The sequence below is a fragment of the Caretta caretta genome, chromosome 7, assembly GCF_965140235.1.
Source record: "Caretta caretta isolate rCarCar2 chromosome 7, rCarCar1.hap1, whole genome shotgun sequence".
NCBI classification, from domain to species: Eukaryota; Metazoa; Chordata; order Testudines; family Cheloniidae; genus Caretta; species Caretta caretta.
Window position 1 is genome coordinate 18,065,691 of NC_134212.1, and position 27,889 is coordinate 18,093,579.

Consider the following 27,889-nt stretch of genomic DNA (forward strand, 5'->3'; position numbering starts at 1 on the left):
TACTATGGCAAGGTTGCCAACACTTAGATTTTATTGAGTCTTGTCATATTTGACAGGTTTCAGAGTAGCAGCCGTGTTAGTCTGTATCCGTAAAAAGAAAAGGAGTATTTGTGGCACCTTAGAGACTAACAAATTTATTAGAGCATAAGCTTTCATGAGCTACAGCTCACTTCATCAGGCGCATACAGTGGAAAATATAGTGGGGAGATTTTGTTTTACGTAAAGCCCCAGCTCCTGGAGACACGCACTTAGGTGCAATTCTCAGCCTTCTTCTTTCTTTCTTTATTTTTTTATGAAAATTTCCGCCCCTGATGGTTGCAAAGAAAAGTCTGGAAACATGACCCAGGTGCCCCCGAAAGGTTAAAAAACCTGAAGGCAAATAAAAAAGCTCAACATTATTTATTTATTTAAATTTCTTTATGGGGGGGACTCATGAATTTTGAATGTTTGGGTTTGGCAGGAATGGTGATGGATATGGCACAAATGCTTAGATAAATATTTCACATCAGAAAGGAAAGAACCTCTGCCAGATATTTCCCACATGTGTTTTATTCCTTACAGAGTTTGGGTGTTCAGCCATTTAAAATGTAGTGTCTAGTCTTTCCAATGCTAAGCAAATCACATAATCAGTAATATTTTGCCATTGCTTACATTAGGGCTGTGAGGTAGAGGTGGTCTGAAATTTTTTCCCCACTTAAATTTTAGATGAAAATGAGAAAATGTCCATGTCCATCTACATTTTCCATGGAAATTATCGAGTTTTGGCTGACAATGGGAGTTGGATTTGTACTTTGCTCTTTGTGTCCCCATTCCCCACTGCGTACCAGGTTCTGCAGCTGGACACCATCTCCCACAGTGCACTATTGCCAGGGATTCCATGTTACACAGGTGTCCCCTTATTGGTAGGGGAGACTATGATGTATTATGGGAGATGTAGTCCTGCTGGGAATGCTAGCATGTAGAAAGAGGACATGAGATGCAAACTATCACTTGCTATGAAACACTATAGCTCCCATTTTTGGCCAAAACCTTTTGGGTTTTGACCAAAATATTTTAGCGAAAAACAAAAATTTCCATGGAAAACAAACACTCTCTGCAAAATATTAGTTTGTCAAAAACCCAATTTTCTGTCAAAAACCAGTTTGATAGGAAAAATATTGACCAGTTTACTGTTTCATGTTGCCCCCTTCCCGAGTCCAAAGGCATACCCCACCCCAGTGGTGTCACTAGGAGAAGATCCTGCCAAACCAGACTGGTCTGGGGTGTTGAAGTTTAATTCCAGCCCGTGTTCGAGGGTAGCTCAGAGAGGTACTATAAGCTGGAGTCATTTAGATACTGCTGGGCCTGTTTAGGCTCAAGACCTTAAAGGAAAGGTGCTACTGTCAGTGGAGGGAGATACGAGAGGCTTATGCTGACCAGGGAAAGGAGCTCTGCTGTATGATTTATACTCTCCGGTTTTGTTTTGAGTTTACTGCATGGAAGAAATGTGCAGCTTGAGCCTTTTGCCAAGTTGGTGTCAATTTGGGATAAATCTGAATCCCCTGCAACAATACCCAAAACAGAGAGAATAATTTGTGTCCAAACCTAACCTTGCAATGAGCTCTCCCTTCCATCTTTCCATACTTGTCCTGCTACAAGGGCTATAATCATTTGGCTAAATGTTCGACCCTTAGCGTAGAATCATAGCGTATCAGGGTTGGAAGGGACCTCAGGAGGTCATCTAGTCCAACCCCCTGCTCAAAGCAGGACCAATCTCCAATTTTTGCCTCAGATCTCTAAGTGGCCCCCTCAAGGATTGAACTCACAACCCTGGGTTTAGCAGGCCAATGCTCAAACCACTGAGCTATCCCTCCCCCCCTTGTTTTGACAGTGGTATAATTCCTTGTAAAGACCAGGTGGTGAGGTCATATCATTTATTGGCCCAGCTTCTGTCAGTGAGAGAGACAAGCTTTCAAGTTTACACAGAGCTCTTCTTCAGGTCTGGGACAAAAAGATATGACCTCACCCACCTTGTCCTATAATATCTTGGGATCAACACAGCTACAACAACACTGCATATTATAATTGCTTGTGTCAGTTAGCTTGCGCTAGTAACTGTACCCAGTTACACAACAACATAGACTACAATGGCTTTGGAGTGCTATCATAGTTACTAATCTGGTGGCCTTTAGTGTTGGCATTTATCCACTCAACACGTTTCCTACTCCCCGCCCCTCTTTCTCTGTCTACCCTGACATAGTCTATGACAAAGATCTTGGGTCTGAAAAGGATGGCGTTTAACTACACACATGAATTGGTTTCAAAGACAAATCACTTGTTGTGCTGCTCGAGGGCCTGAGTCTGATGTCACTTACCAAAAGGTGCAGTCAGTCCAGGGACTGGAGTTACTTTGCTATACACCTCGGTCAATGACAACAATGCAGGCAATGACAACAGTAACTATATGATTTGCACCTCAGCAGGAGATAGCCAGCAACCACATTGGCTGCTTGGAGGTAACATCTAATATAAAATATGAAGGCAAGGGAGAAAGATCTGAATATAACCAGTCTGTGAAGTGCTTGAAGAGAGTGTTGCTCTCTTTCCACCACTCATTTAGAACAGCCCCGGGGTGGAGGAGCAGTCATCATCCTCAAGTGAGAAAGCTCAGCTCCAGTGTTTATTTTCTTAATTAAACTGTCTGTTGCATGCTTGGTGCCATTCAAGACATGGAGGAGTTCATGTTCCCTGCTGTGAGGAGCTCCCTCCTATGTATATAGACCAGCTATGTAAACAGATGGCCAACAGAAATCTTCTGGGTCTCGCAGTGTAAGGGTCTGTCCTAAATATTAATTTTTTAACAGACCACCCTAGTAAGGAGCCTCCTGAGATCCTTCTGTAATTGACCCTGCTTGTGCTGACAGTGTGATTTGAGCCCAAGTCCTACGGAGCTGAAAGCATGAGATGCTATCAGTTGAGCTAGAGGAGTAACTCCTGCAGTTCAAAGCAGACTCGTGGCTATTGTGTAGCTCAGTCACAATAAGGGAGACAAAGACTCACATTCCCCTTGTGTAGGTTACACATGGACATGTGCTAACATCACTCCCTATCCCTCTCTGAACCAATCTCATCCCACACTTTCTTGTGAAGATCCTTATCAGGGGATGGAACACACACCTGTTGCTCCTGACCCTGAGAGCTATTGCAGAGTAATAGTGTATTTGGAAAATTACAGATCACATTCCTTCTTTTCAAACTCTGTAAGAAAGCTACCTGAAGCTGCTTACATTTCCATCATTTAGAATATGCATTCCACACACAGGAATTTAAAGGATACATTTAGCAAGCTAAATATCTCAATGCAAAGCTATGGAGACCAAAACCAAAAGCTTTGAATTCAAATCTCTGTCATACAATATGTTAGCAATGTTTCAATCTTCATTATCACGATTCGTTCATCTCCATAACTATAGAGCGAATGGCGAGGGGTGCACTAGAGAGGTGTTCTGCTGTTTCATTTAAGTACTGTATGACCTGCATGAATCGTTATTGCACTGATAAAGAGACACCCACCACCCTCTGCGATGATGATGGGAATGAAAGATCTTTAGATCTGCTCTCCAGTGAAAGTTGGAAAGGAAGAAGTTGCTCACTTTAAGGAGAATAAATAATTCCAGATCTTCTGTGGTGCCCAATGGTGTGTTTCTTAGCAGAACTTAGGACCTATCTGTGAATCACATGACTGAACAGCAGCACTTTGCTGGGTAGTCCTCTGTATACACTTTATTCTCATTTCCAAAGACATAGAAGGAATAGACTTTTCCTCTCCATTCATATTCCACCTTGGTGAGTGGAATCAGCTCAATGGTTTGTTTCTGGAAAAGACAAAGGAAATATATGGTTATATCTGATAATAATCCAAAGGGCAGAGGTTGGGAGTCAGATCTTGTTGGGCTGGCTTATGTTGAGGTGCACCTTACTCACAAATAGCTCCCGGGGAAAATACTACTCAGCATGAGCAAGTGGATCACAACCTGGTTTTTATTTGGTTTAAAGAGCCTGATCCTAAGCCCATAGAAGATCTCAGGAACCAGCACTGGTGTAGCCTATCTATGCCTAGTGTTTCACTCATCTCAGAATTGCTATGGTGATGATGAATTCTTGGAATGGTTTCAGTTCCTTTCCCAAGTGTCCTTTGATGGCAACATTTTTACTCTTTCTTGCACACCAGGATATCTAGAGATAGTGGACTTCATTGTACAGGTTTATATGACTTAAATTATTCCCTCCCCAAGTGGCTGTGAAACAAGCTGTTCAAACTTACTGTCCCCCCGTCTGACTCTCCTTTTATAAAAAAATCTTGGGGACTGACTACATCGTTTACCCTGATTTTACATGATGGATCTTCATTGATTTTGATCGATTTACTCCCAGTGAAAGTCAGATCAGAATCATGCAACAGAGATCTGGTAAACGTGACAAGATACAACCTCCCTGGCAGATGGTAAGTTAGTAGCAACTTGGGCTCACATAGGTGCTGCAGAGAGATGCGGTGAAACAGCTGCTGTGCCTCCAGGAACAAGAAGGGAAAGAATGGCTGGCTGAAGGCTGGTCTCTGAATGTGGGGCTGTAGATCTAAGTTAAGATTCCTCAAACTGGGGGAATATTTTGCATGTGGATGTTTTGGGGGTGTTTTCTGTAATTGCAGTGCACAGTTCTCCTTGAGTAAGGGAACTGACTGGCTGACCTTGTGTGATTTTTCTGTGTTGTTTCAGCAGTTTACAATTGTATATTACATATGCTGGAGATTAGCAGGCTAATATTCTCCCCAGCTGCCTCCCATTTATTGGGGCAATGAGCTCACATCTGTTTGGTGCATGTTACCTACCTGTCTCAATATACGACTATGGGAGGCAAACTGCATTTGGTGTTGCGCAATGCATGATTCTGAACCCCTATCAATGGTCGGCTCAGGGAAATTCACTAGAGGATACACCTGTGAAAATAAAGACAGAGTTATGAAGGACCTATTTATACACCCTCCAAATTGCAGTTTTATCACGTTAATGACACATGATACATGATGATACATGGTACATCATGTTAATGATAGTTTTAACATGTTACATGTTATCATGTACTCTGCTCTTATCTCTTATCATTAGTAAAGAACTGTAGTCCCTTGGGTATATTTTAATTTTAGCCCACTGCACGGTCCGCATGTACAGTGCCGACGCCCTCTTAAGCATGAATTTGACTGGCAGCTGGCAAAATGTCAGTGCTTCAAGGGATAAATCAGTTTTAATCTAATTTTAAATACACGACTGTCCTGCAGCACCTCACATCCCCAGCACAAAGCAGACCTGCAGCTGGCTAAATCAGCACAGGAGGATGATTGCAGGATAGTGAGATTCTCAGATGGCACAAAGCCACCATACTGGCTTCTGCACACCTCCCTGAAGCTGTGGGAGCACCAATAACCACTCTGGAGAACTTCTTTCCCTGTCTTGTGCTGTGACAAAAAATGGGACCGAGATGCAAAGTCCCTCTATGGATGCAAACTTTCCCCAAATTCCTAGTAGTTCAGATCCAGGGTTCTGGTTCAGGCCTGTCTCTTTTATTGCTCATCCACAAGTATTGATAGCTGTCACCAGTGTTTAACTGGACTGTAACATGTTGCCCATGATGATATAGCAATGGCTGCTACTGTGTTGTACTGTCATTGGAAAATTGCTGCGACATTTTTTTACAAATACGCAAACACTCCTATAAAAATTATACATTTATCATAAAATGTATGGCTATTAATTTTACTTCTTTGTCCCTTTAAAATTACTTGGTACTTAGAGAGCTAGTTCATAAACATGGCAGTGTGCTCTGCAGTTTCAGTGGATTCCAGATAAAAGAATTTTAACACAATAGCATCATTATTTACCACTTGATTTTCATCACTAAATATTTCCTTCCCAGTGACTTCCTGAAGGTGATAAATAGGAATCCCAAAATTCTTGTCAACAACATATTCAGCAACACTGTTCTTCCTGTTGGGAAAAAGGGGGGAGCATGTTGATTTATATTTCTCTTCCTTAAAAGTTAGGATTGCTATGATTAGCTTTATACAACAAAACCCCATAGTGTTCAACATGTTTTACAAGCCCTGGGACAAAATCACGCCTTGGGAAGTACACAGGATTATGGCGGAAAAGCCACAGCTGGGAGGGGAACCATTAGGGGTAACTTTTGTACTCTGCTCTTATCTCCCCCAAAATCTGTCAAGTTCAAGCCTTTGTAGCTAGAAGGAATTCTGGGGTTGGGCTTTGGTTATGTGGTTCACATGTGTTAGTGCATATGTCTCAGACCTTACCACCCCCTGCAGGTTACTGCTTTCCTTGGCCTGAATAAACTATGTGAGAATAGATTTCCAGGGCCACAGCCAGTCCCAGGTCTACCTTAATTCTGCCCTTGCATTGATTAATGTGTGCCACTGTGCAAGCTACAAACAATGAGGGCTTCCGTTTGGCCTAAGATATATAGAGATGGCTTCTTCCATGACTGAAATTCAACCACTTTTGGAGTATGAGGCACCCTTCAAGTAAGGCACAGCAACATTAAACAGATCAGAATTTAAAGGAAAGATGATGGGTCTGACTCTCATTTACACTAAAGTTCCTTTACACCTTAGTGGCAGTGTCAAGTGAGTGTACATGTAATGCTAGAGCAAGGTAAAGGGATCATAGTGTAAATAAGAATCAGCCCCTTTACAAGAAAAAGTTAATGAGGTGAAAAGTAGTTTGCTCAGAATTCTGTCTGAGCATTGAGCTAAGATGCTCTAGCCTACCATACGAGGGAGTTTTAATGGGCACTAATGCTCGGGACCGTGGTTTTCTATTTGATCCAAAAGTTCCAGTAATCTAGTTGAACACTCCAGGTCTCTGAATATTTGTGTGCCAGATGCATTCAGCATGGACGGTGATAATGTCATTTCTCATTCTGCTTAACTAAAATTATATAATCAAGTGATTTCTGAAATTTACAAAATTATACTTCCTAGAGGTGAAAGCTGGATTTCAATGCCACTCTTTCTTTCAAATCTACATGTAAAATATCAATTTCTAAGGATTTTGTTAACACTTCTGTTAAATGTCACTAGGAGCACTGATCTCATGTTTGAATGTTTAAAATGTTGGGCCACGTAACTGGCAGGTGTAAATCAGCATGGTTCCATTGAAGTCAGTACTCCTAACCATGGCACAGCATTTAACAGGAATGACCTCAGCAGATCTACCCTCATTTACACCAGTTGAGGATCTGGCTGAGTGTTATGTCTCAGTAACATCAGCATGCTTGAGAATGGCCAACAACTGTATATACTCTCCTGTCTAACAACAAATCCCTGTGTTCATTTGATTTCAACTTACCAAGTGATTGTAAGTTCAGAATGATATAGCAAGAGGCCTTTTCCAGAGCAACGGATGCATTTCTGCCAACCACCTCCATGACAGTTTGAGCAACTATGGAAGAAATATAACATTTATGCACTCACTTTACACACACAAGCCTGCTTTATGTGAAGCGAAGTCCTGATTCCTCATCCTTTATAGCACTCTCATTTTCACCCAGAAATTGGATAGGTTCAGTCGGCTGTCTAATTTCAATGGGTTCGTTAATCAGACAACACCAGTCTGCATGGGTGTGTTCTAATATGGCACCAAGGAGTGGGAAAAACAGTTGTCTGACTTGACTTTTTAAATGGTAAGGCAGGGATTGGCAACCTTTGGCACGCGGCCTGCCAGGGTAAATCCCCTGGTGGGCCGAGCCGGTTTGTTTACTGGCCCCTCCAGGCCAATGGGGGCTGTGGGAAGCAGCTGAGGGATGTGTAGACCTGGATTGGAAGTGATGTCTGGTAAACAAAAACTGTGAAAGAAATACAAATTGCCATCTCATATTTTAGCTTTTTCTTACCGTCTCTTTCCTGAACCTGAGCAAAATAAACAACTCTGATTGGATGTGTCTTGCCAGCCAGTCCCATTACAAGCTGTACATCTTCTCTACATTTAAAAAGGTGAAAAGAAAAGAAAATAATATTTTTTTCTCTGACAAGATTTTGATCTTCTCACTTTTCATTTTGTCAAGTCCACATTCTCAACAACAAAAGTACACACAAGTATCTAGAGTTCAGAACGGGGTAACCTAAGTGAACTTATTTCATCCCATGCCTAGAAGGTGCATTAGAAATGCAGAAATCATGTGGCAAAGGCACCTACGATGAAATTCATCCCTGTGTAAAGAATGCACACAAGGTCCAGGCACCGTGCTATTCCCACTTAAATCCTAGGTTTGAGGGTTTAAATGGAATTAAAGTAATGCATAGGTCTCATGCTGGATTTCTATATAGGGATGAATTTGTCCCCTAATGCAGAGTCTTCCAAGTAAGGATTCCATATCCAGCGGAGTATTTAATTGCAGACAACTTAATACTGCTGCTTATGTAGGTGACATCATTCCATTAATATTACTGTTAAAATGAGGTAGGCACATCCTTGGATCTACTCTATAGTCTGTACTAGCTGATATTTTAGCAAGAAACTTTTCATAACGCGTTTTCTGTGTCTGAAGATGGCAGTAGAGTCTGTTCAGTTTCAAATTTGCAATGCTCACCTGAACATTATTGAGTAGAACCTGCAGATTCCAGAATTAGGACTACAAATTAAAGGCAAGAGATTCCAGCAATACCTGTTCTTCCTTCCTTGTTATTGATAAAGGTCCATGCTCATGCAGTTATCTAGTCTAGCTGATACTCATAAAAGTAGCCCTTACCACCTGCAGGACCTGTTTTTCTCCTATAATTTGCGTCCTCTGGAGATTCATGTCCTTTATTTACAGGCACCGCATGCACAGAAGCACTGCCATATTACTCACATTGACTGACCTATGAGAGTGAGCAGTTACGGAGTCACCATTCCTAAGCAGTCCTTTAGCCTCTTTGATGAAACTGCCAGGCAGCTGGCGCTAGATCAGATGTGAACAGCCATCGTATCACAATGAATTCTGGTTACAAATGAACCGGGCCAGAACAAACTGATGAAAAGCTCAGCATCCTATTATTTGTTCCCTGAGTCATCCAACCAGCTCCTCCGATAAAAACCCTGCATGTTTCTGACAGTGACAATGGTTTAGCTATTGGAGAAGGACAATTCCCTGCCGGCAACGACTGTGACAGCTATATACCACAGAACGGAAGTTCTATTCAATTTTTTTTTACAAACTTCTCATCCTAAATTTGTATAGGAGAGCCTGGGAAAACTTTTGAGGGGACTTGTGCTAAAGGATTAATATTGACATCTGTAGTGGCTACAGATGGGCAGCCCTTCTTTTTGTGCTTGGTTAAATACTGAGATGATATTTACAAAGGAAGAACCTCAGTTGAGGATCTCTTTATTAACTGCTACCAAAATCTCAGCATCATTAATGAGCTGGATGATGGGATGGATTGCACCCTCAGCAAGTCTGCGGATGACACTAAGCTGCAGGGAGAGGTAGATACACTGGAGGGTAGAGATAGGGTGCAGAGTGACCTAGAAAAATTGGAGGATTGAGCCAAAAGAAATATGATGAAGTTCAACAAGGACAAGTACAGAGTCCTGCACTTAGGATGGAAGAATCCCATGCACCGCTACAGGCTGGGGACTGACTGGCTTAGCAGCAGTTCTGCGGAACAGGACCTGAGAATTACAGTGGACGAGAAGCTGGATATGAGTCAACAGTGTGCCCTTGTTGCCAAGAAGGCTAACAGCATATTGGGCTACATTAGTAGTTTCATTGCCAGCAGATCAAGGGAAGTGATTATTTCCCTTTATTCGGCACTGCTCAGGGCACGTCTGGAGTATTGCGTCCAGTTTTGGGGCCCCCACTACAGAAAGGAGGTGGACAAACTGGAGAGAGTCCAGTGAAGGGCAACAAAAATTATTAGGGGGCTGGGGAACATGATTTATGAGGAGAGGCCCAGGGAACTGGGCTTATTTAGTCTGCAGAAAAGAAGAGTGTGGGGGGATTTGGTAGCAGCCTTCAACTATCTGAAGGGGGGGTTCCAAAGAGGATGGACCTAGGCTGTTCTCAGTGGTAGCAGGTGACAGAACAAGAAGCAATGCTTTCAAGTTGCAGTGGGAGAGGTCTAGGTTGGATATTAGGAAAAACTATTTCACTAGGAGGGTGGTGAAGTACTGGAGTGGGTTGCCTGGAGAGGTGGTGGAATTTCCACCCTTATAGTTTTTAAGGCCTGGCTTGACAAAGCCCTGGCTGGGATGATTTAATTGGAGTTGGTCCTGTTTTGAGCAGGGGACTGGACTAGATGATCTCCTGAGGTCTCTTCCAATCCTAATCTTCTATGATTCTATGATTCTATCATAGTAGTGTACAGGCATAAGGGTGCCTTCTAATGTCATCTTATTCTCTACTCTTGTCACTCACCAACTGTGATATTGGCATTTCTGTTTCCCCCTTTCATTATATCTGGGCAGACAATACACAGTGAAACTAGTATAAGAAGCCACTCTTAGCAGTTAATCTTCTGTCTTGAAACCTTCCCAAATGTTCTGGGTACAAATCTGCTCCAACTTGATTAGGATGTCATTTCTGTTAAACCTCCCAAGTTTTGTCATTCCCTTCAGTGTTCACTTAAAACAGGTTAAATTAAATCACTCCTTTATTAATGGAAAGCCCTAGGTTCAAAGAAAGGTCAGACTTGTTTGTCAATATAAATTGCAATCAAGTTCTTCTCAAATAACAAAGGGCCATGGTCAACTCCCACTGATAGAAAGATTCCCAGTGACATCAATGATCTTTGGATCAGGCCCATAACCTTCAATTCTTTAGCTGCCACACAACCATTTACATCTCCTTCCTTACTTTGTCATTTCTCTTTGAGCTTACTTTGTCATCTTCTCTTTGAGAGACTGGGAACAGCTGCCCCCTTTTTGAAAGCTGAAGACATATGTTCCCTCAGTATTTATTAAAGACCTAACTTTATCTGTTCCATCTATTTGGAAGAAAGAATGTGAATTGAATGACCAACAGACACATAGGTGGGACCAGTTCCTACTAGTGACTATTGTTCTCAGATGACTTGATGTAATTTGCTTGTCAAGAGCTCAGAAAGAGAAAAGTTTGGGCCAAGTGGTTTTTATATAGTTTTCCAAGTATTTTCGAAGGGAAGTGTGAGTGTTTTCTTCCTTCCCTGTAGAATTGTAGTGCACAGGAAATGGTGACACATGAAAGAGAACTTGCCATAGTTGCATTATAACATACCTTTCCAGATCCACTACACGAGTGGCACTGATTCTTACCACGTCCTTGGCAATTAGGACAATCCTGAAAGCAAAGCAAATAAGGTATAAGTAACAGAGCAGTGGGTTGAAAGAGAAATACAGCAGCTTGAGGCTTCTGGCATTAGAGCCCATGAGCAATTACTTTTTAACCCCAAAGAGCCATCATTCTCACCTAAACCTCATCCTCTCTCTCTATTACACCTGTAGGTAAGGAGAGCCTTGCTTGAAATCCATTGGCAAAGAAACCTAAAATTACTAGGGCAGACAGGGATTCCATTGTGAAATTAAATGATCATACCACAGGGAGCAGAAAGTATAAAAAGACTGGTTTCATTGTCATCCCTACATTGCAATACATGCTCAGAGGTCTTCTGTCTCCTTCCTAGTGGAAACATCAGGAAGCAGGATATATATTTTCTTACCTAGGTTACTGAGTTCACACACAAAACCAGTTGGGTTGGCTTTTCTGTCTGGTTTTGTTTGTTTTACTCCAGAAATAGTCTCGCTTTGTTTTGTTGGGTGGATACAAATCCTTTTTCATGGCAGCCTGCCCACTTGAAATGCACACTTCAGACTATCTGGAGCAGTAAAATCAACTCCTTGCCAAAAACAAGGGCCAATCCTTTATCTGAAGCTAATACAAATAATATCTCATTATTTAAAGCAGCAAAAACAATACTACCTGCCAGAAACCTGAGTTATCTTTTCTTATCCTAAATCAGGAGAGGAAGAAGCAAAAAATATAATTATACCCCAGAAGAGCTATTGCAATTAGTAAAAATAATTGTGTCAAAATAGGTATATGTGCTAGATATTTAACCAAAACCATAGAACTGAAATATGATGGCACAGTGATTTTAAAATCAGGATGTAATCAAGCCTTCTGAATTTGAGATAACATGTTGCCTTGGGACAAGGATCCTGCTCCATTGAAGCCAATGGGAGTTTTGCCATTGATTTCAATGAGAGTAGTATCAGTCCCTTGAAGAAGAGCAGACTTTGAGTTACATGCTGCTGGATTTAGGATTAGAAATATTTTCTATTAGGGTAGGTACTAAGGCACTGAAGTGGGATTTAAAAAACCTGGTCTCAGTCCTGGCTCTGCCACAGACTTCCTGTGGTATCATAGGCAAATTGCTTAACCTCTTTTTGTGCCTTGGTTGCCCATCTGTACAATGGGATAAAAATATTTTCCTTCTCCCACCCTTTGTCTGTCTTGTCTAGTTAGATTGTCAGGACAGTCGCTTAACATGTGTATGTACAGTACCTAGCACAATAGGGACCTGATTTCAAATGGGGCACTCCTGTCACCCAATTAATGATCCTTTAACAGCTGGAATGTTGGGGGGGGGGTTACCTGTACTGAATATGTGTGCGGCACTGGAATGTGCATTTCACAATCCGTAAACAGAGGAGGTGCATCCACTTCTATTTCCCACGGGGCAGGTGCTGGTGCAACATCAGAAGAGTCCACAAATCCACCTGGAGCAAAAGACTAAAGATCAGTCAGAAAAGACAGTGGTGCATTAGGAAGAATGGGAGGTTAGCATGGAACGGACAAACACAGGCACCTCCTTTCACATGTGCATTTCAGTGCTAGTCGAAGGTGACAGGTTGATGGCAGTGGAGGAAACTGACGGAAGCAGGTTATCCACAAGCATATACATTTTAGACAGTGGCAGTTCAGATCTTATCCATTACAGCCCCAGCCCATTTCCACAGGGATCCTTCCTAGGGATGAGAGGTGCCAATCAATACTGACTGGTTCCTCTGATGCCAGCCTCTGTTTACTGGGCTGAGACTCACTAACTCATTCAAGAAAGACTACTGAATCCATCAGCTGGGAAGGACATTAGGGCTCTGCTAATCTGTGCTACGTTCAAGTCCAAAACACACCAGCGTCACTGCACCCCAGAGGGAACCACTAGGGTCTCCGGTGCTCAGAAGGAACATGGAAGCTGTGCCCTCTTTAAACACGTTGCCACTCTTCCCTTCTCCTCCAGTAGCTTGTTCTCCAAGGCTGGAGCGGTGCCTGGCTTCATCCCATTTGGAATCATTTTCCTGCAATTGTTGCTTGCCCTTTTTTCAGGGGGATGGAGGGAAGCTCCTTGGACTTTCCCCTCCTGAGCCAGCCCTTTACAGAGGCCAACCTGTTTTAATTAGATGAGAAAATGTCCCCAGAAAGCTTATATTTGTAACCATATAAGGTTGTATAACCTTAGTGTATTCAATTCTCTTCTCTTTCCCTTTGTACACTGCACCCATACCCCTGGTCTCTAAACAGTCCTTTCCCCTCTCCCCCCTTTTCTCTCCAAAGGCAGGAAGATGTTACAATCCATTTTACTCTGAGGTCAAAGTAAACTGGCCTCACTGTGCTTGAACTAATGGGGAAGTTAATTGTGTATCAGGAACTATGACTCCAGTGAGTAACTTCTGTTATGTTAACAAACCTGCATCTGTCAGTGGAAATTGAAGCAAAGGAACATGCTGTTTCCTGAGCTGGACTTTTTTTTTAAAATTATAAAAGACAATTACAGTACACGGTGGGAAAGGTTCTAAACGAATCTATTACCCCAGCTTAAATTTAGCTTGTGTGAATAACCCCAGGGCCTGATTCACAGCCCACTGAAGTCAATGTAAATACTCCCATTCATTTACTGGGCTTTGGATCAGGCCCAGAGCAAACCAACTTAGAAGAACAAAAAATATTAGTGGCCACCTAATGGACTGCCAGGAAGTTAGCTTTGACTTAGCTAGCCCCTATGATAACATTCACCTTCCACTTCCAATGTTCCTCACTTTTTCCTCACCTCTTCACCTTCCACTCTCCTCCATCTCTCTTGTAGATTCATAGATACTAAGGTCAGAAGGAACCATTATGATCATCTAGTCCAACCTCCTGCACAACGCAGACCACAGAATCTCACCCACCCATTCCTGCGAAAAACCTCTCACCTGTGTCTGAGCTATTGAAGTCCTCAAATCGTGGTTTAAAGACTTCAAGGAGCAGAGAATCCTCCAGCAAGTGATCCATGCCCCATGCTACAGAGGAAGGCGAAAAAACTCCAGGGCCTCTTCCAATCTGCCCTGGAGGAAAATTCCTTCCCGACCCCAAATATGGCGATCAGCTAAACCCTGAGCATAGGGGCAAGATTCACCAGCCAGATACCCAGGAAAGAATTTTCTGTAGTAACTCAGATCCCACCCCATCTAATATCTCTTCTTCCACTCTCGTCTTCTCCTACCTCTGTTTCTTCCCCACTTCCTCTCCCTCTTTCTCCTCTCTATACTTTTCCTTTCCTCTCTTCCCACTCTTCACCTGGCACGTTTATCTGATCTTCCTTCATCTACCTCTTCGCTTCTCTCTCCCTCTCTGTTACAAAACATTACATGAACAGAAATATTTTCCAATGGTTTTTAATTCAGGGAGAGCAGGATGGAGGCGGAAATTGGACTAAAATGCCAGAATGGGATGCCAAACACATCATCACTGAGTTACTGCAGGAGCACTAGTCTAAGCAGATTCGCCTTGTTTCACTGTCCAAAAGCCAAAGAGAAAACAAATATCACAAAAGGTGATTGGCAAAGAAAGTTTGAACAATAAATTACAATTTTTAAACCTTTTGGTCTCCACCAATTTGGGCTGGATTTAAACTCACCACCTAAACAGGTGAAAGGCTTAGTACTCAATCCGGTTCTCCGTGCCTCTGAAATCAGGCCCTAGGAGACCTCATGTTGGATTCCAAAATTGAGGCATTCAGAATCAGTAGCCATTTCTGAAAATATCACCCCTTATGATTCTGCTAGTCTGTGTAGTTAAGGCGCATGTGGTCATTCGTTAAGTCCATACATCCACTGAGATAGTCATCCCCTGCCACAGTGCATTCTACAGTGTTCACTCTGCTAGGTAAGAGCGCTGATTTGCTTACCATTATAAGGCTCGCTGACCGGGAATGTTTCTCTGGTTTCAGTGAAGGTTTGCAGATGATACTGATAAGACCAAACAAAAGTCAACTTTAATGTAAAGCTGCTGCTTATTCTCTGCTAGGAGATGAAGCAATTCTGGGCTTAATCCTGCTCCCATTAAAACCAATGGCACAACCTCTATTGACTTCAAGGAGAGTAGAATTGGTTCCTGCGTTGGAGTAATAAGAGCTATTCTGATTTCAAGAGCAAGAGCCAGACAGAGCAATAAAATAGTTAAATTACTAAATGATTGCACAGGGGAATAATAGCCAGGGCCGGCTCTAGGTTTTTTGCCGCCCCAAGCTCAGGTGGGGCTGGGGCTCGCAGGCGGCGCTGGAAGCGGAGGGAGTGAAGTCACCTTCTCCCAGTGCCTGCAGGGGCTTTCCCCCCTCCCCTGCCCGGCTGCGCAGAGAAGCCCCAATATATGGGGTGGCACAAGGCAGCGCAGCAGCCAATGCGCACGTGAAGTGGGGCAGCCCCCGCTTCCTGGCAGGACTCGCCCTCTCCTCCCCAGGTAGCAGCTGGGCCCTAGCAGCTCAGCATCCCAGGGCTGGAGCTTCTGCTTCCCGCTGCGGCCGGAGGCGTGGTGCCCTCGCCCCATCTAAGTGGCGCAGCTCTGAGAGCGCACCTGCCCCGAAAAGAAAAGGAAGGCCGGAATGCCGCCGCTGGAAATGTGCCACCCCAAGCACGTGCTTGCTTTGCTGGTGCCTAGAGCCGTTCCTGATAATAGCCTGGAGAATGCTGTGTCTGGCTGAGGCATAAGCAGTCTTGATATCACAGAGACATGCTAGCATAAGGGTAGGTGGGAGTGATCAGTGCTACATTGCTAAAAGTCATTGGTGAAACTTGGTGAAGACGCATCTTGGGAGGGTCACTGCACTAGCATAAATCACTTCAGTATTTGTTTTCTTTGCTGCTGCCTAACCACAATACTGAGGGGAACACTCACGTCTTCCAGTCCACAGTGGAGAAATCTATGAGATCGAGAACTTTTCTGACCAACTTTACATTTAGGGAAAAATTCTCTTCTCTGGGATGTACTTTAGATTCTCACACACACACACACACACACACAGAGTCTCCCTAGAAAGCACCACATTTTGGAGCAAAGAAAAATTTAATGCGCCTATCTTAGCTGAAAATGGCCAATGCAATTTTAGTGTGTATGTATGTGGAGAGCGGGGATTATGAAATGGGACCACTTTCAAATTAGTAACATGACAAAAGCTGAATTTTTGAGATTTCAGATTTCGTTGTGAATATCTTGCCGACCTTCCCGTAACAGCTGTGACGGGTGTCTGTCTGAAACCGTAGATCATTGCAGTTGGTATAGGAATAAGCCTATCAACTAAGCCTGCCATGCAATGCTAAATTTGGTCAGCTCTTTTCAATACTATATGTACTTACTCTGAATGTGTTGAGCGGAGTCAGGTTCTGGACCACCATACGTTTTGCAGGGGCAATCCGATAGCAGCACTTATTGGCTGTGTACTGTACCAAGGCTTCTCTGGCTACATGCTCAGAAATAGAGAGAATGCTGGAAAAGGAAAGAAAAAGAAATGTTTTGGTAAAAACTGGACAACCCACTTTACTTCCTGAGGTATACAGTGAGGAAAAAATGTAAAACCATCAGCCACCATTTTCTTAAGTGGCTAGCAATATGGCATGTTTCACTTTTAGGTGCCTCGCTAAAGACACATTTGAAAAGGGTCTGATTTCTGAGGGTGCTGAGCCCCTCTGAAAAATCAAGTTGCTTTAAAATATCTTGTTGAGCACCCAAAATTTGGGGTGCTCTAACTCACAAGTTACTTATGAGAATTGTGGCCATCACCCTAGTTTACAGTTGTTTGTAAAGTCTGGACTAATTTGACAGTAGGCTGACATTTCTGATGGCAAATAAAGGTCAGGAAAGGTCCAGATCAAATCCCTGAATCCAAAAACTCCTGAACATTGGGGTTGTAAAAAATTCAGTTCGGATCAGACTCAGAGCCAAATTCCCAAATGTTCAGAATCAGTGTTTGAATTCAATAGAGCATTGAGATTAGTTCAAGCTGTTACTCTGATGCAAGGCTTGGACCCAAGATTCTGGTTCAGTGTCACCTCTTTTCTCTATGCTCTTTCTCTGGGCTAGGTGGACCTTTGGTTTGACCCAGTATGGCTGTTCTTATGTTCTAATTTTCTTTTCCAAGGTAAGGTGAAAATACATTGTTCTGTTTTAGAAGATGTTTCTCTTCATAATGCTGCTGTTTTAAAGCAATGTGCACAAGGCTGTAGGAAAAGACCAGCAAAGAACAATTCTGTTAGCTGCTAGTCGAAGGTACTTAATGGACTAAGCTCCCATAGACTTCAATGGGATTAGAATCAGGTCCAAACTTAGATAACAGCAATCAGCATCCAAGCAATATGATAGATGGTATCCAGTATCAACTTATCTAGGTAAGTACATCAATAAAACATGGAAATTCAGGCTATGAATTTTACACTGTAATTCCTCCATCTTCCATAGACAATAATGTAAATATGAGTTCAAAAAGGGTTTGCGCTCCTACACTGGAAACAGCATCTAAAAGGCGTCTTACCTCCACTCTGTCTGAAATGGAATGGAATCATTGTGCTCTCCTTCAGGCAGCTGATCAGCTCGGGGAGGTAAACCTTTGTTTCCTACAGTGAAATAGCAGCAAGAAGAGTTGCTCGCATCTAGTAACTTGTGGTTGCCACAGTTCAGTTTTCCACTAGTTTAGAAAGATGCAGATGATGAGTTCAGAACTCTGCTTCTTATAATATAGCTTGCTGGCTTTACACTGTTACCTCATCCTCCTGTGTCTTTTATTAGTCTCATTCACCTGTAGTATTGTATCATAACCTAGATTTTTGGCTCTCTTTTTACTGTCTCTCTCTACAGGGCCTAGCACAATAAAGACCTGTTCCTTGATTTCTTTAACACTATCTGCAACAGGTGGTTATTTTAAAGCGACAGACATTACCCTGGACAAACAACCCTAATGTACATGTGGAAGATTGTACCAACCGCAGTCTCCTGAATCTTCCCCTTCATCTTCAGTAGCCGTGTCCATCAGCTCCAAGCGGGGCATAGAGGGTCCTTCATGGGGCGAGGAATAAGGAGCAGGGGCATCTGCAACATATGAGTTTAAGAGAAGTGAATTCTGGTAGGGATCTAAAAGTACATACAAGTGCAAGTGCTTTGCAAGGAAACAGTCATTAACAATACAATAAAAACATCAAGAGAAGACAACATATGAAGTCATTAATGCCAGTTTGAAATAATGATGGGAAACCTTCAGCAGAAGGTTCCAAGAAATGTGCTGTATTGATTAGACCTGGATGGGAAGTGATGTCTTCACAACAATAGTGTGATGTTTTCAGATCAGTATACTGCACGTTCCCAATCAGTTTGTCCTACCACTATGGTACTCATGGGTCATCAAGAATCATGTGTTTCTGCAAAATGATTAGTCCATATTTGAATTAGTTACCACTCCAGAATTGAATCTTTGGCTTGACTAGTCCTCCTTTGGTGCATTAACCATAGATCCCATGAACTAGGATACCCATGTGAACTGCCTAAAAAATGCCACAGAAGTAGATGGCCGTGGTATTGTGATGATGCAGAAAATGTGGGTTAAGGGGCAGTCTCAAAATTCCTGACTTTTAAGTTAATGGAGATCAGCCATATTGCAAAAATAACAGGGTTGGTCATTGAATTATAAGATCTCCCCTTTCTGGACCATATAAAAACATATTATTCAAGCATTCCCTTCTAGTCAGTCTTTGAAGTGTTAGATGGTGGCCACAGGTAAGAATGTGCATTCTGGTGGTAAAGACTCGAGGGTGGGAATCTAAAAGCAGTGAATGTGATCAAGCAAAATGAGGCAAAAGGCAGTGCTGGAGCTGTCTATCTAACTAATCTATCTCTCTAGTAGCCAAGGGAGGAAGGCAATAATCTTTCATAGGAATCCACTCTGGCAGATCTGCCCAGCCAAAAGTGTTTAACAACCCAGAGAGTTTATAAAGTCATTAGCTAAATTAACCTATTTCGGTAGCAAACAAACCTGCTCATTGAATTCATAATAAATTGACTCAAAGAGCAAAGTCAAAGAGAATAAAGAACAATCACTGTTAATTTGTTTCAGAAACATCTCTGCCATGTTTCTGAGTTCAAGATGCAGACGTCAAGTTTGTTCTTTGGATTCAGGAAGGTGTGGCAATGAGCAACACCAAATGCCACAGGACTCTTCCTCCTCTAATGGGAACTTTTGTGTTACTGCAGGTCAGAAACGTGGCAATATTGTTCTCATAAATATGCAGGCAGTGTGCTATATATTCAATACTCATACATTTAAAGGAAGCATTCAGTTTGTACAGTATCTGCAGCACATGCCTGGCATATTATTGGTTTTGTTACCCTTTACTATTGGCCAGCTTTAACCCACCTTCAGATATTCCTTCATGTGCACTTATTGTTACTATTAGCCACAATGCTAGGGAAGGAAAGGCCATTTTGTCTTTAAGGAACATGACTGTGAACATCCAGATTTTATTCTTTGCAGCAGAATAAAATGAATTCTTTTTTTCACATGTGCCCTTGGGAAAACCCCTTAACTCCTCCGTGCCTCAGTCTCCTCATTTGTAAAAATGGACAGAATTGTATTTACCTGCCCTCATCCACATTAGTGTAAGATCATCGCAAAATCACCACACCATTTAGCACAGTTTAATAGCCTCTCCTCAAGATAGCTTCCGGACTGGACTAGTAGGAATGCTGCAAGCTAAGGACCTAAGGTGCATCGGCAGGGCTGTGTGGGAGAAGGTCCCAAAGCATCTGCCTTGTAACATGCTGAGAAGATAAAGAGTGGTTACTGGGTAGCACTCAAAATGAACTGGAAAGTGTGGACCCCAGTCCAGTTCATTAATGTCAATTATGTCCCGGTGCAGTTTCAGGTGTTGTTTGGAAACCTTGTTGCTCTCTTCTGGTTTGCCTACCGGGCCTCCAACAAGAAGTGATAGCATCACAGCTGTAATCTTGGGCAGGCCTGAATCGCCTGTTGAGACAATTGCCGGTGGTGCTCTGGGAGCCCCTGGCCCCCACTTCAATCTGGGAGCATCTGCAAGAACTGACACGAATGCAAATCCTCTGTGATTCAACACTGTGCATGCCGCCCCAGTGCAGACAGTGCCTAGTACAATGAGTAGGGTGCCTATCCCTGACCAGGAGCCCTGGGCCCTCTCCTAATACAAATAATACTTTGATTCTTTTCTGACTAAGCCCTTGAATAACTGCTTTCCAATGGAGCTTGACAATAACCGCAAATTCAACTGGTAGGGTGAGAAACCAGCCCGAAATGTTCTGGGTCTTTTAGTCTTCATTTTTAAGTATAATAACATTGCTGTTTCACTCCAAAAAAAAAAAAAAAAAAACAGGCCTGCCTCCGTCTGGTGCTATTAGTCGCTCACTTTCAGAAGCATTAAATTTACTCACAAACTGTAAGTTAACTAAGAGTCCTGTTTGCACTGATTATAGCCCCATGAAACCTTCCTGATGTCAGTGGAGTTGTGCAGTGTGTAATTCAGTGCAGAATTTGGCCCAAAATAAGTAACTGAAATAAGAAAATGGAACGCATGAATTTTTGCTTTTCTCACTTACCTAGTGTACTGTATATGTGACAGCTGTCTCTATCTTGCACCCTCTGCTGTATGGTGAAGACTCCTAGCCTATTGTGACTCCAAATGAGTTGAGCCGACTGTGCTAGATAATATAACGAGGTCTGTTGTTTCTGTTGTTAGTATAACTGGATCTGTTGTTGCTGTTGTAAAACTGATTTTCACGTCGTCAAAGAATGGGTAAATATTTGAATATGACGCTACCTTCTTTGAAAGTGCAGCTCATGCATGGTAAAGGACAGGGGGCTTTTTCGAGGGGAACAAGCATAACCATGTGGCGTTTCACGTGAGCTGCAATCGTGATGATCAGCATGCCTGACTGCAAAAGAAAAGCACTGACCATCATGTGCTTTATGCGTCTCTCAGAAGAGAGCCTCAAACCTTCCTTCAGGTACACAGCATTTATCATTCAGGGGAGAATCAAAGCCCTAAGAATTTGCAATATATTAGTATCTTCATATACTATGAACTGTTATGCGCTTGGGTTATTCTTTTCTGACATACCAGTATGATGTCATTAAGAATGCTTCCAAAGATACACACAAAAATCAAAGCATGGGCTATTTGAATTGTTAGTTATTGCGTAAGTTATTTGAAGCCCAGTGTTGTTGGTATTGAAGTCAACAAGGTGGGACAATGGTCTTTTCTTTTGTTTCCCTCATTTTTTAGACAAGACAACAAACAAAACTAAGGATTTTGTTTGCTCCTGGCCAATCCTGCTTGAAAACGGCCTGCTTAGTAGTTTAGATCTTATCTCAGGTAAACAGCTGCTAATTTACAAATACCATTGTCCATACCTTGTGCAACAGAGGGAGAAAGGAGACATTCACTTCCATAATCCAGATGGCTTTCATTTCTGTTTGGAAGAATGCAAACAAAGAATATAATGAAATGAGCCCTTTGCTAGGAGAAGGGGACGCACAGCAAGGTCATGATTCATTATGACGTAGGATTAGTGGTATTTATTATCCGCTCACCCCTAGAGGAGGCCCCAGCAGAATGAAGGTTGAGACACATTGGCAGTGCAATTTAGGAGAAACTCATTCTGCCATTGCCTATGCTCTGCTGTGCTTGTTGGGTGTGCTACTTTGAGTTGTGAGAATGTGGCAAAGAAAAAAAAAAAAAAGCCCTGTGAATAGTCCATTGCATTTTTAAACCAATGTGAAAGTATTTGCACCCCTTTTGCAAACACCTTCGTGAATTAGATTTGTGGTTGGCTGGAATGTTCATGGAAACAGAGTTGGGTTTTTTCTTAATGTAAAAGTAAACAGAAACCAGCTTCACCTCCTTAAAATGTTTCTTAACTTTGATTACCATTGCAAGTGCTATTTACATTTTTTTCTCCTGCTAGCAATCTCACCACAAAACTGTCACTAATCATTCATCAGAAGCCAGTTCTGTTTTCAAGCCCTTAATCACTGGATTTTCCATACTAACTTAACTGGTTGCACAATACACTGTACAATGAGTGGATGGATGGAACACAGCACTCTCTAGCTTAGGCTTCTCCTATCCCTGGCATGCCCTCAATGCTGTGGGGCAATGGGATAGAATGGCACAGAACTGTCTATACACCGACCGCGCAAGCCAAAGATTCCCCCATTCCGGGGTCATCACCAGTTGCCTGATAAAGCAGTTTTACAGTCTCCTTGCCTTGGCAAAGTGGTACAGAGACTGTATTGTGGCCAAAGGTCTAGCCTAGTATGAATTAAAAATACAGTTGTCAATCAGGTGGTCCCCTGTGCAGGTCTTTAACCTGTTTTTTATCCCCTTTATAATTGTTCTGCTTTGTCCAGATACAAAGAGAGAGATTCCCAGCCTGTTTGGGGGCCTTAAACCCCATCACTCCTGTATGCTTTGCCGGAACTTGTGCAGGTCTATGGGGGCTGAGAAAATGCTTCCTAAATTAAAATGCTTCTCTCTGATATTTTGGTTGGTGTCCTGGTTCTCATCTGGGCTGAATCATTCTATAGCAGCTGCAAGCAACTATTTAAGTCTCTGCTTTGCACGGTTTAATTGGGGAAGTTTTCTAAAACAGAGACTGAGGGATAGGAGTGTTGTATGTGAAGGCCACGTTAAAACAAACTCACAGCATCTGATGGATGAAAAATGAGCGATGGGGACCTGGATCGCAAAGGTGGTTTTTAATGAGATATGGGGCCTTTCACCAGTAATTCAAATGCAGTCTAGGCCACAAGTGACAGACATCAGGTGACTGCTGATGATCTGTAGTTGGTAAAGATGATTTTGGTGTCTCGGTTCAGTTCTAAGAAGTCAGGTGTCCACATCACATAAAAAAATCATCACAATCAATGTGCCTAGCAGAGAAGACAAGGACTGAGTGGCAATGAAGAATGAACAACTCTCATACACCTAGAGGTGGTCCCTCCAGGCCAGGGCTTAGGGGCACAGTGAGGATGTTTGCAGTGCCAGTGATCAAGTTGTATCTGGTCGGAAAATAAATAAATGACTTTAGTGTCATCAGCCTGGAACTTTTTGAAAGAACTACAAATGTGGCTGAGACACAATGTCCAGAGGTGGATCATGAATTTCCCAGCATTTACGTTATCCAAAGTTTTGGTCTGTCTCTACGGCAGCCAAAAACCTTCAAACTGTATTGAGCTACAGTTCAAAAGGGACAATATACAGAGAAGGGCAGGGTACACTAAGGCAACCTTTACAATACATTAAGCTATTTAGACATCTTGTTTTAATGCATGGTGCCCCTTTCTTCCTTTTGTAGACCACTCTACCACTGATAAACTGATATTTTTTAATCTTGATTCCCAGAGTGTAGAAACCTTTATCACCAGCCACCTAAGATTTTCCCTTTACTATTTGTATTTAACAATGCGGGTATAATATGATGTATTAAACATATACTTGAGTCTGTGTTGTAAATTTTAAAGAAACTTTGCTAGATGCTTGAAGCAGAACTTACAGACACTTTGTAAACCAAAGTCTATAATGTTGTCATAAGTAGCTCACCCTAGATAATTATTCTTTATTTCATTTCTTAAGCATTTCTCTAACAATCTCCATAAAAAACCTCAACAAGAACACCCAAGGAAATAACATACCATAAAAATAGCATTAAAAAACTACTGATTTGAAAAAGGTCAAGGTGTCTGAGTTTTTTTATAGACATTGGATAATTTGCTGATTTGAAAAAGGTCAACTGTCTGAGGTTTTTTATAGACATTGGATAATTTGCTCTTGGTACCTGTTTAGAATCATGCCAGATGTCTGATTCTAAAAAGGAAATCCAAATAAGGTTAAAAATAAAAAGGGGAAGAGTCCAAAATGGGCTGTAAGGGTAATACCATTGCTATAACTAACAGTCCTGGCAGGACAAATTTTTATCTCATTTACACCCGTGTGATCTCTGAGTCACTGCCCAGGAGTCAACGGAGTTAGAGATAACCGTGTGTTGTTAAACGAATGATGTGTTTATCTGAATCTCTGAAAATGTCCTGCAGGAATTTTCCTAGCATTTCTGGTACTTCCTGCTCTCAGCTGGACTAGAAACATTGCAAAAATAGCCTCTCATCACATCCCAGGCAGAAGCATGTAATACAGAGGGGTGCGGAGCTTAAAATAAGGGGGGGAAAGAAGTCAACAGAAACCTTATTCCAGTTAGCTGGAAGAGATCTCAGAGAGACAATTTAACCTGTTCTGAAAACAGACCGACATCCCCGCCCCCCTCCCAGCATACATCATTGTCAAGGGAAACACTTGCAATGTTAGCCCAGATTATCAACTGGTGTAAATCAGCATAGGTTTCAATGGAGATACTTATTTGCACCAAGTGAGGATCTGGCCCATTGTGCTTCAAAGGATAAATGTACGCCTCCTGTTATTATTAGTATTGGCAGTTGCACATCTAAGTTAATCTCCCAAGCACAGCACTGTTCAAGAGATGGAAGGGGCATAGGGATAGCCCTACTTTAAGAAGTGTGAAAATGTACTACATTGTCCAATTCCAAGCTGCATTTTGAAAAAATAATTGAGAGTCTTCAAATCATGCTTAAGCATCCTTCTGGAGGAAAAATACTGTGTTATTCTATAATAAATACTCTAAACACCGTAGTAACATTATTACATGCAGTTTTTAGGTGTGTAACTGTACTGCAATCTTTACCTGTGAATTACATTGTTTTGGTGAGTTTCATATAGGACTACATTTTCAAACCAGGGCAGATTGCTACAACGATAAAATGTGGGATTTTAAAGATATATCCACTGCAACCACATCTGAAAATATGGCCATTCACCTTTGTTGAATATACTGAATTGCCCCTAGTCTTGGGAAAGCGTCTATCGTGCCTCACTCAGGAAGGATTGTATTTATCCTGGGCAGCAAAAACTAGGAGTTTTTGATGGAAACAAACTATAACTGACTCAAATACATATCATGGGATGAAGACATCTTTACACAACATACAAAAGGCAACACTGAGCATACTAACTGGCATTCACTGGAACTTTCCAGAGTCGGATGAAAAACTCCCTCTGACTTAGCAACAGCATAAACTGAAAGGAAACTGTTTCATTTTATAAACATTACAGTTAACATTTAAAAACCAACTGAGACGTTTCTACAAATTCTCCCCACATTTTTATTTTTGTTTGGATTAAAAAAAAAACCCCGCAGTTTCATAGCTCTCTTAATCTGCAGCCTCCCTCTCTCTGCATTACTGTATTAAAACCGCATGCAGTGGCTGTACAATTCCATGATTATTCCAACGGCAGAATGTTTGTGCCTCTCCTTCACAAAAATACATTCTTATTTCTTAAGCTCACCCGATCTGCAGCTCTTGCTCCATTGTTGTTGAAAGACACTGACTGCTGTTTGCTCAAGAAATGACACTTCCTGTGCTGGTGTTTAGCTCCCAAAAGGCCTCACAGTTGAAGGAAGTTGCAGGGTCTGTACTAAATCTGAAAGTACAGGATCACATACATTCCTTCAACATGCCATCCCCCTACTTTTAATCAGCCAGGGCCAGCTATTTAAAAAGTTGATCTCTAAGGGCTTGATCCTGTGCCCAATGTAAAGACTCCCGCTGACTTCAACAGGGCAGGAAAAGGGCCTAGATCTCTTGGTCACTGACTGCTTCAGCCCACTGGGCTTGTCTAGATTAGAATAAAAATGTGTATTTCTAAAACTGTAGTCCAGACAAGCCCTATCTTCCTTTTTCCTATCTGGGCCCCTGAATTTGTTACCTTGAAAACTCCTAGCTCTGGCCTGTATGGGGTATATTGGAGGGTCTGGACATTAACCCTGCTTTCGCGCAGCTGATCTGCAACAGAAAAGAACCGCTACAGATTTATGTGGAGACAGCTTCTCTACTAACCCCATCCGCAGGAAAAGGCTTACTCCACATCCCTTAGCGACCATCTGGATGCTGTTACAGTATGGTGTCCCTGGGGCCAGGCCCTCTACGTATGAAGTGTTTCATATTGCATACTTACTGTGACACTTCCCTGGGGTATCCTAGGTTGCAAGGCCCTTAACCTCTGACGACACAAGCGCTACATGCCAAGCCTCTGCAGACCTTGCTCTCTCTGTACAGGTTAGTGATAGGAGCTCTCTAACCCCCGAGTCCTCCAAGCGTCCCTTTGGAGTGTCCAGTCCCTGTTCCACTGAACACTCTCGGAACTCGCTGAGGTGCTGCTCCCAACACTTGTAAGATTCAGCTCGGAATCACCACTCCACATAACACGCAGCGGCCAGATATGTTCATAGTGAAAACAAGAATAAAGTTTATTATCAAAGGACAGAGATTCAAATAATAGGAAGTAAGAATATTGGAAACAAATGGTTACATATCCAACAAAATCAAAATACACTTTCTAGACCCTAAACTTAAATCACCAAACAAGCTTGTCTCTCTCACCAACAGAAGATGGTTCAATAAAAGATATTAACTCACCCACCTTGCCTCATAGAATTATAGAATATCAGGGTTGGAAGGGAACTCAGGAGGTCCTCTCTAATATCCTGGGACCAACACAGATACAACTACACTGATAAGATAGTTCCCTGTCTCATACAAGAGAGCTTAAAAAGTCCTTTTCCCCAGCATTTTCAGCCCAGTTGGCTGAGATCCCCCTTTCATAAAATCAAACCTACTGGCAGCTTGTCCTCACAGACTGAAGGATGCCTGAGGGTTCATCTTACCTACATAGACCAGACCAGACCTTTCATGATCATCTGAAAATAGGGTTCCAGTCTCCCTCTGTTGTTCACCTCTTCCTGTTAATCTCCTTCTAAAGCTTCCACAAGCTCTTCATTAGCATTTGTCTCAGTGTGCTAATAGACTTCTGTTGTGAGATTCACTGTGGTCCACCTCACACCTTCTGTCTGGAGAAGTTTGTTGCAAGGCATGCTAACTTTATGTAACCTGCCTTTAACTGCAAGGCCTAGAGAACGTAATTTTCAGCATATACACATAACTCCTCACACGTTTTCCATACGTACATCTCATAATGACTATGAGGACCAGTGTGACACAGGCTTTCAGCATGGACGTTATCTGATCAGGGGATCCCTGTACCCATATGTACCCCTAAGCCATCTGCCAGATGGCATGCTTGGGTCACACATATATTTAAGTCATTACATGCATTTTATTAACACTTTGGCATAACAGTTCAGACTCTAAAATGGTAAACTCCCTGCGGTGGGATTATTTGCTTGGCAAAATTGTTAGTAAGCAGCCTATTGCATACCCCACCTGATGGAAAGATTTCAAGACTGAGTCCCAGATTCTGATCTCATTTATACAGGAAAAAGAAAAGGAGTACTTGTGGCACCTTAGAGACTAACCAATTTATTTGAGCATAAGCTTTCGTGAGCTACAGCTCACTTCATCGGATGCATACTGTGGAAACTGCAGAAGACATTATACACACAGAGACCATGAAACAATACCTCCTCC

At 42.3% G+C, this 27,889-nt stretch overlaps 1 protein-coding gene across 2 annotated transcripts; it reads right to left on the bottom strand.

Moving 5' to 3' along the window:
- LOC125639322 (protein SSUH2 homolog) lies at positions 1-27,791 on the bottom strand. Of its 2 annotated transcripts, XM_048856105.2 has the most exons (14): positions 26,421-27,791; positions 25,752-25,886; positions 21,746-21,804; positions 18,298-18,402; positions 17,849-17,930; positions 16,677-16,806; positions 15,233-15,293; positions 12,661-12,785; positions 11,284-11,346; positions 7,942-8,027; positions 7,398-7,490; positions 5,915-6,020; positions 4,868-4,975; positions 1-3,854 (listed from the first exon to the last, which is right to left on the bottom strand). In XM_048856105.2, the coding sequence occupies exons 2-14, from the start codon at positions 25,772-25,774 to the stop codon at positions 3,714-3,716; spliced, it is 1,182 nt and encodes a 393-aa protein (XP_048712062.1). In that variant the 5' UTR covers positions 25,775-25,886; positions 26,421-27,791; the 3' UTR covers positions 1-3,713. The 2 variants fall into 2 exon arrangements, with proteins under 2 accessions (XP_048712062.1, XP_048712065.1); XM_048856108.2 differs by lacking the exon at positions 21,746-21,804.
- Between the last annotated feature and the right edge of the window lie 98 nt (positions 27,792-27,889).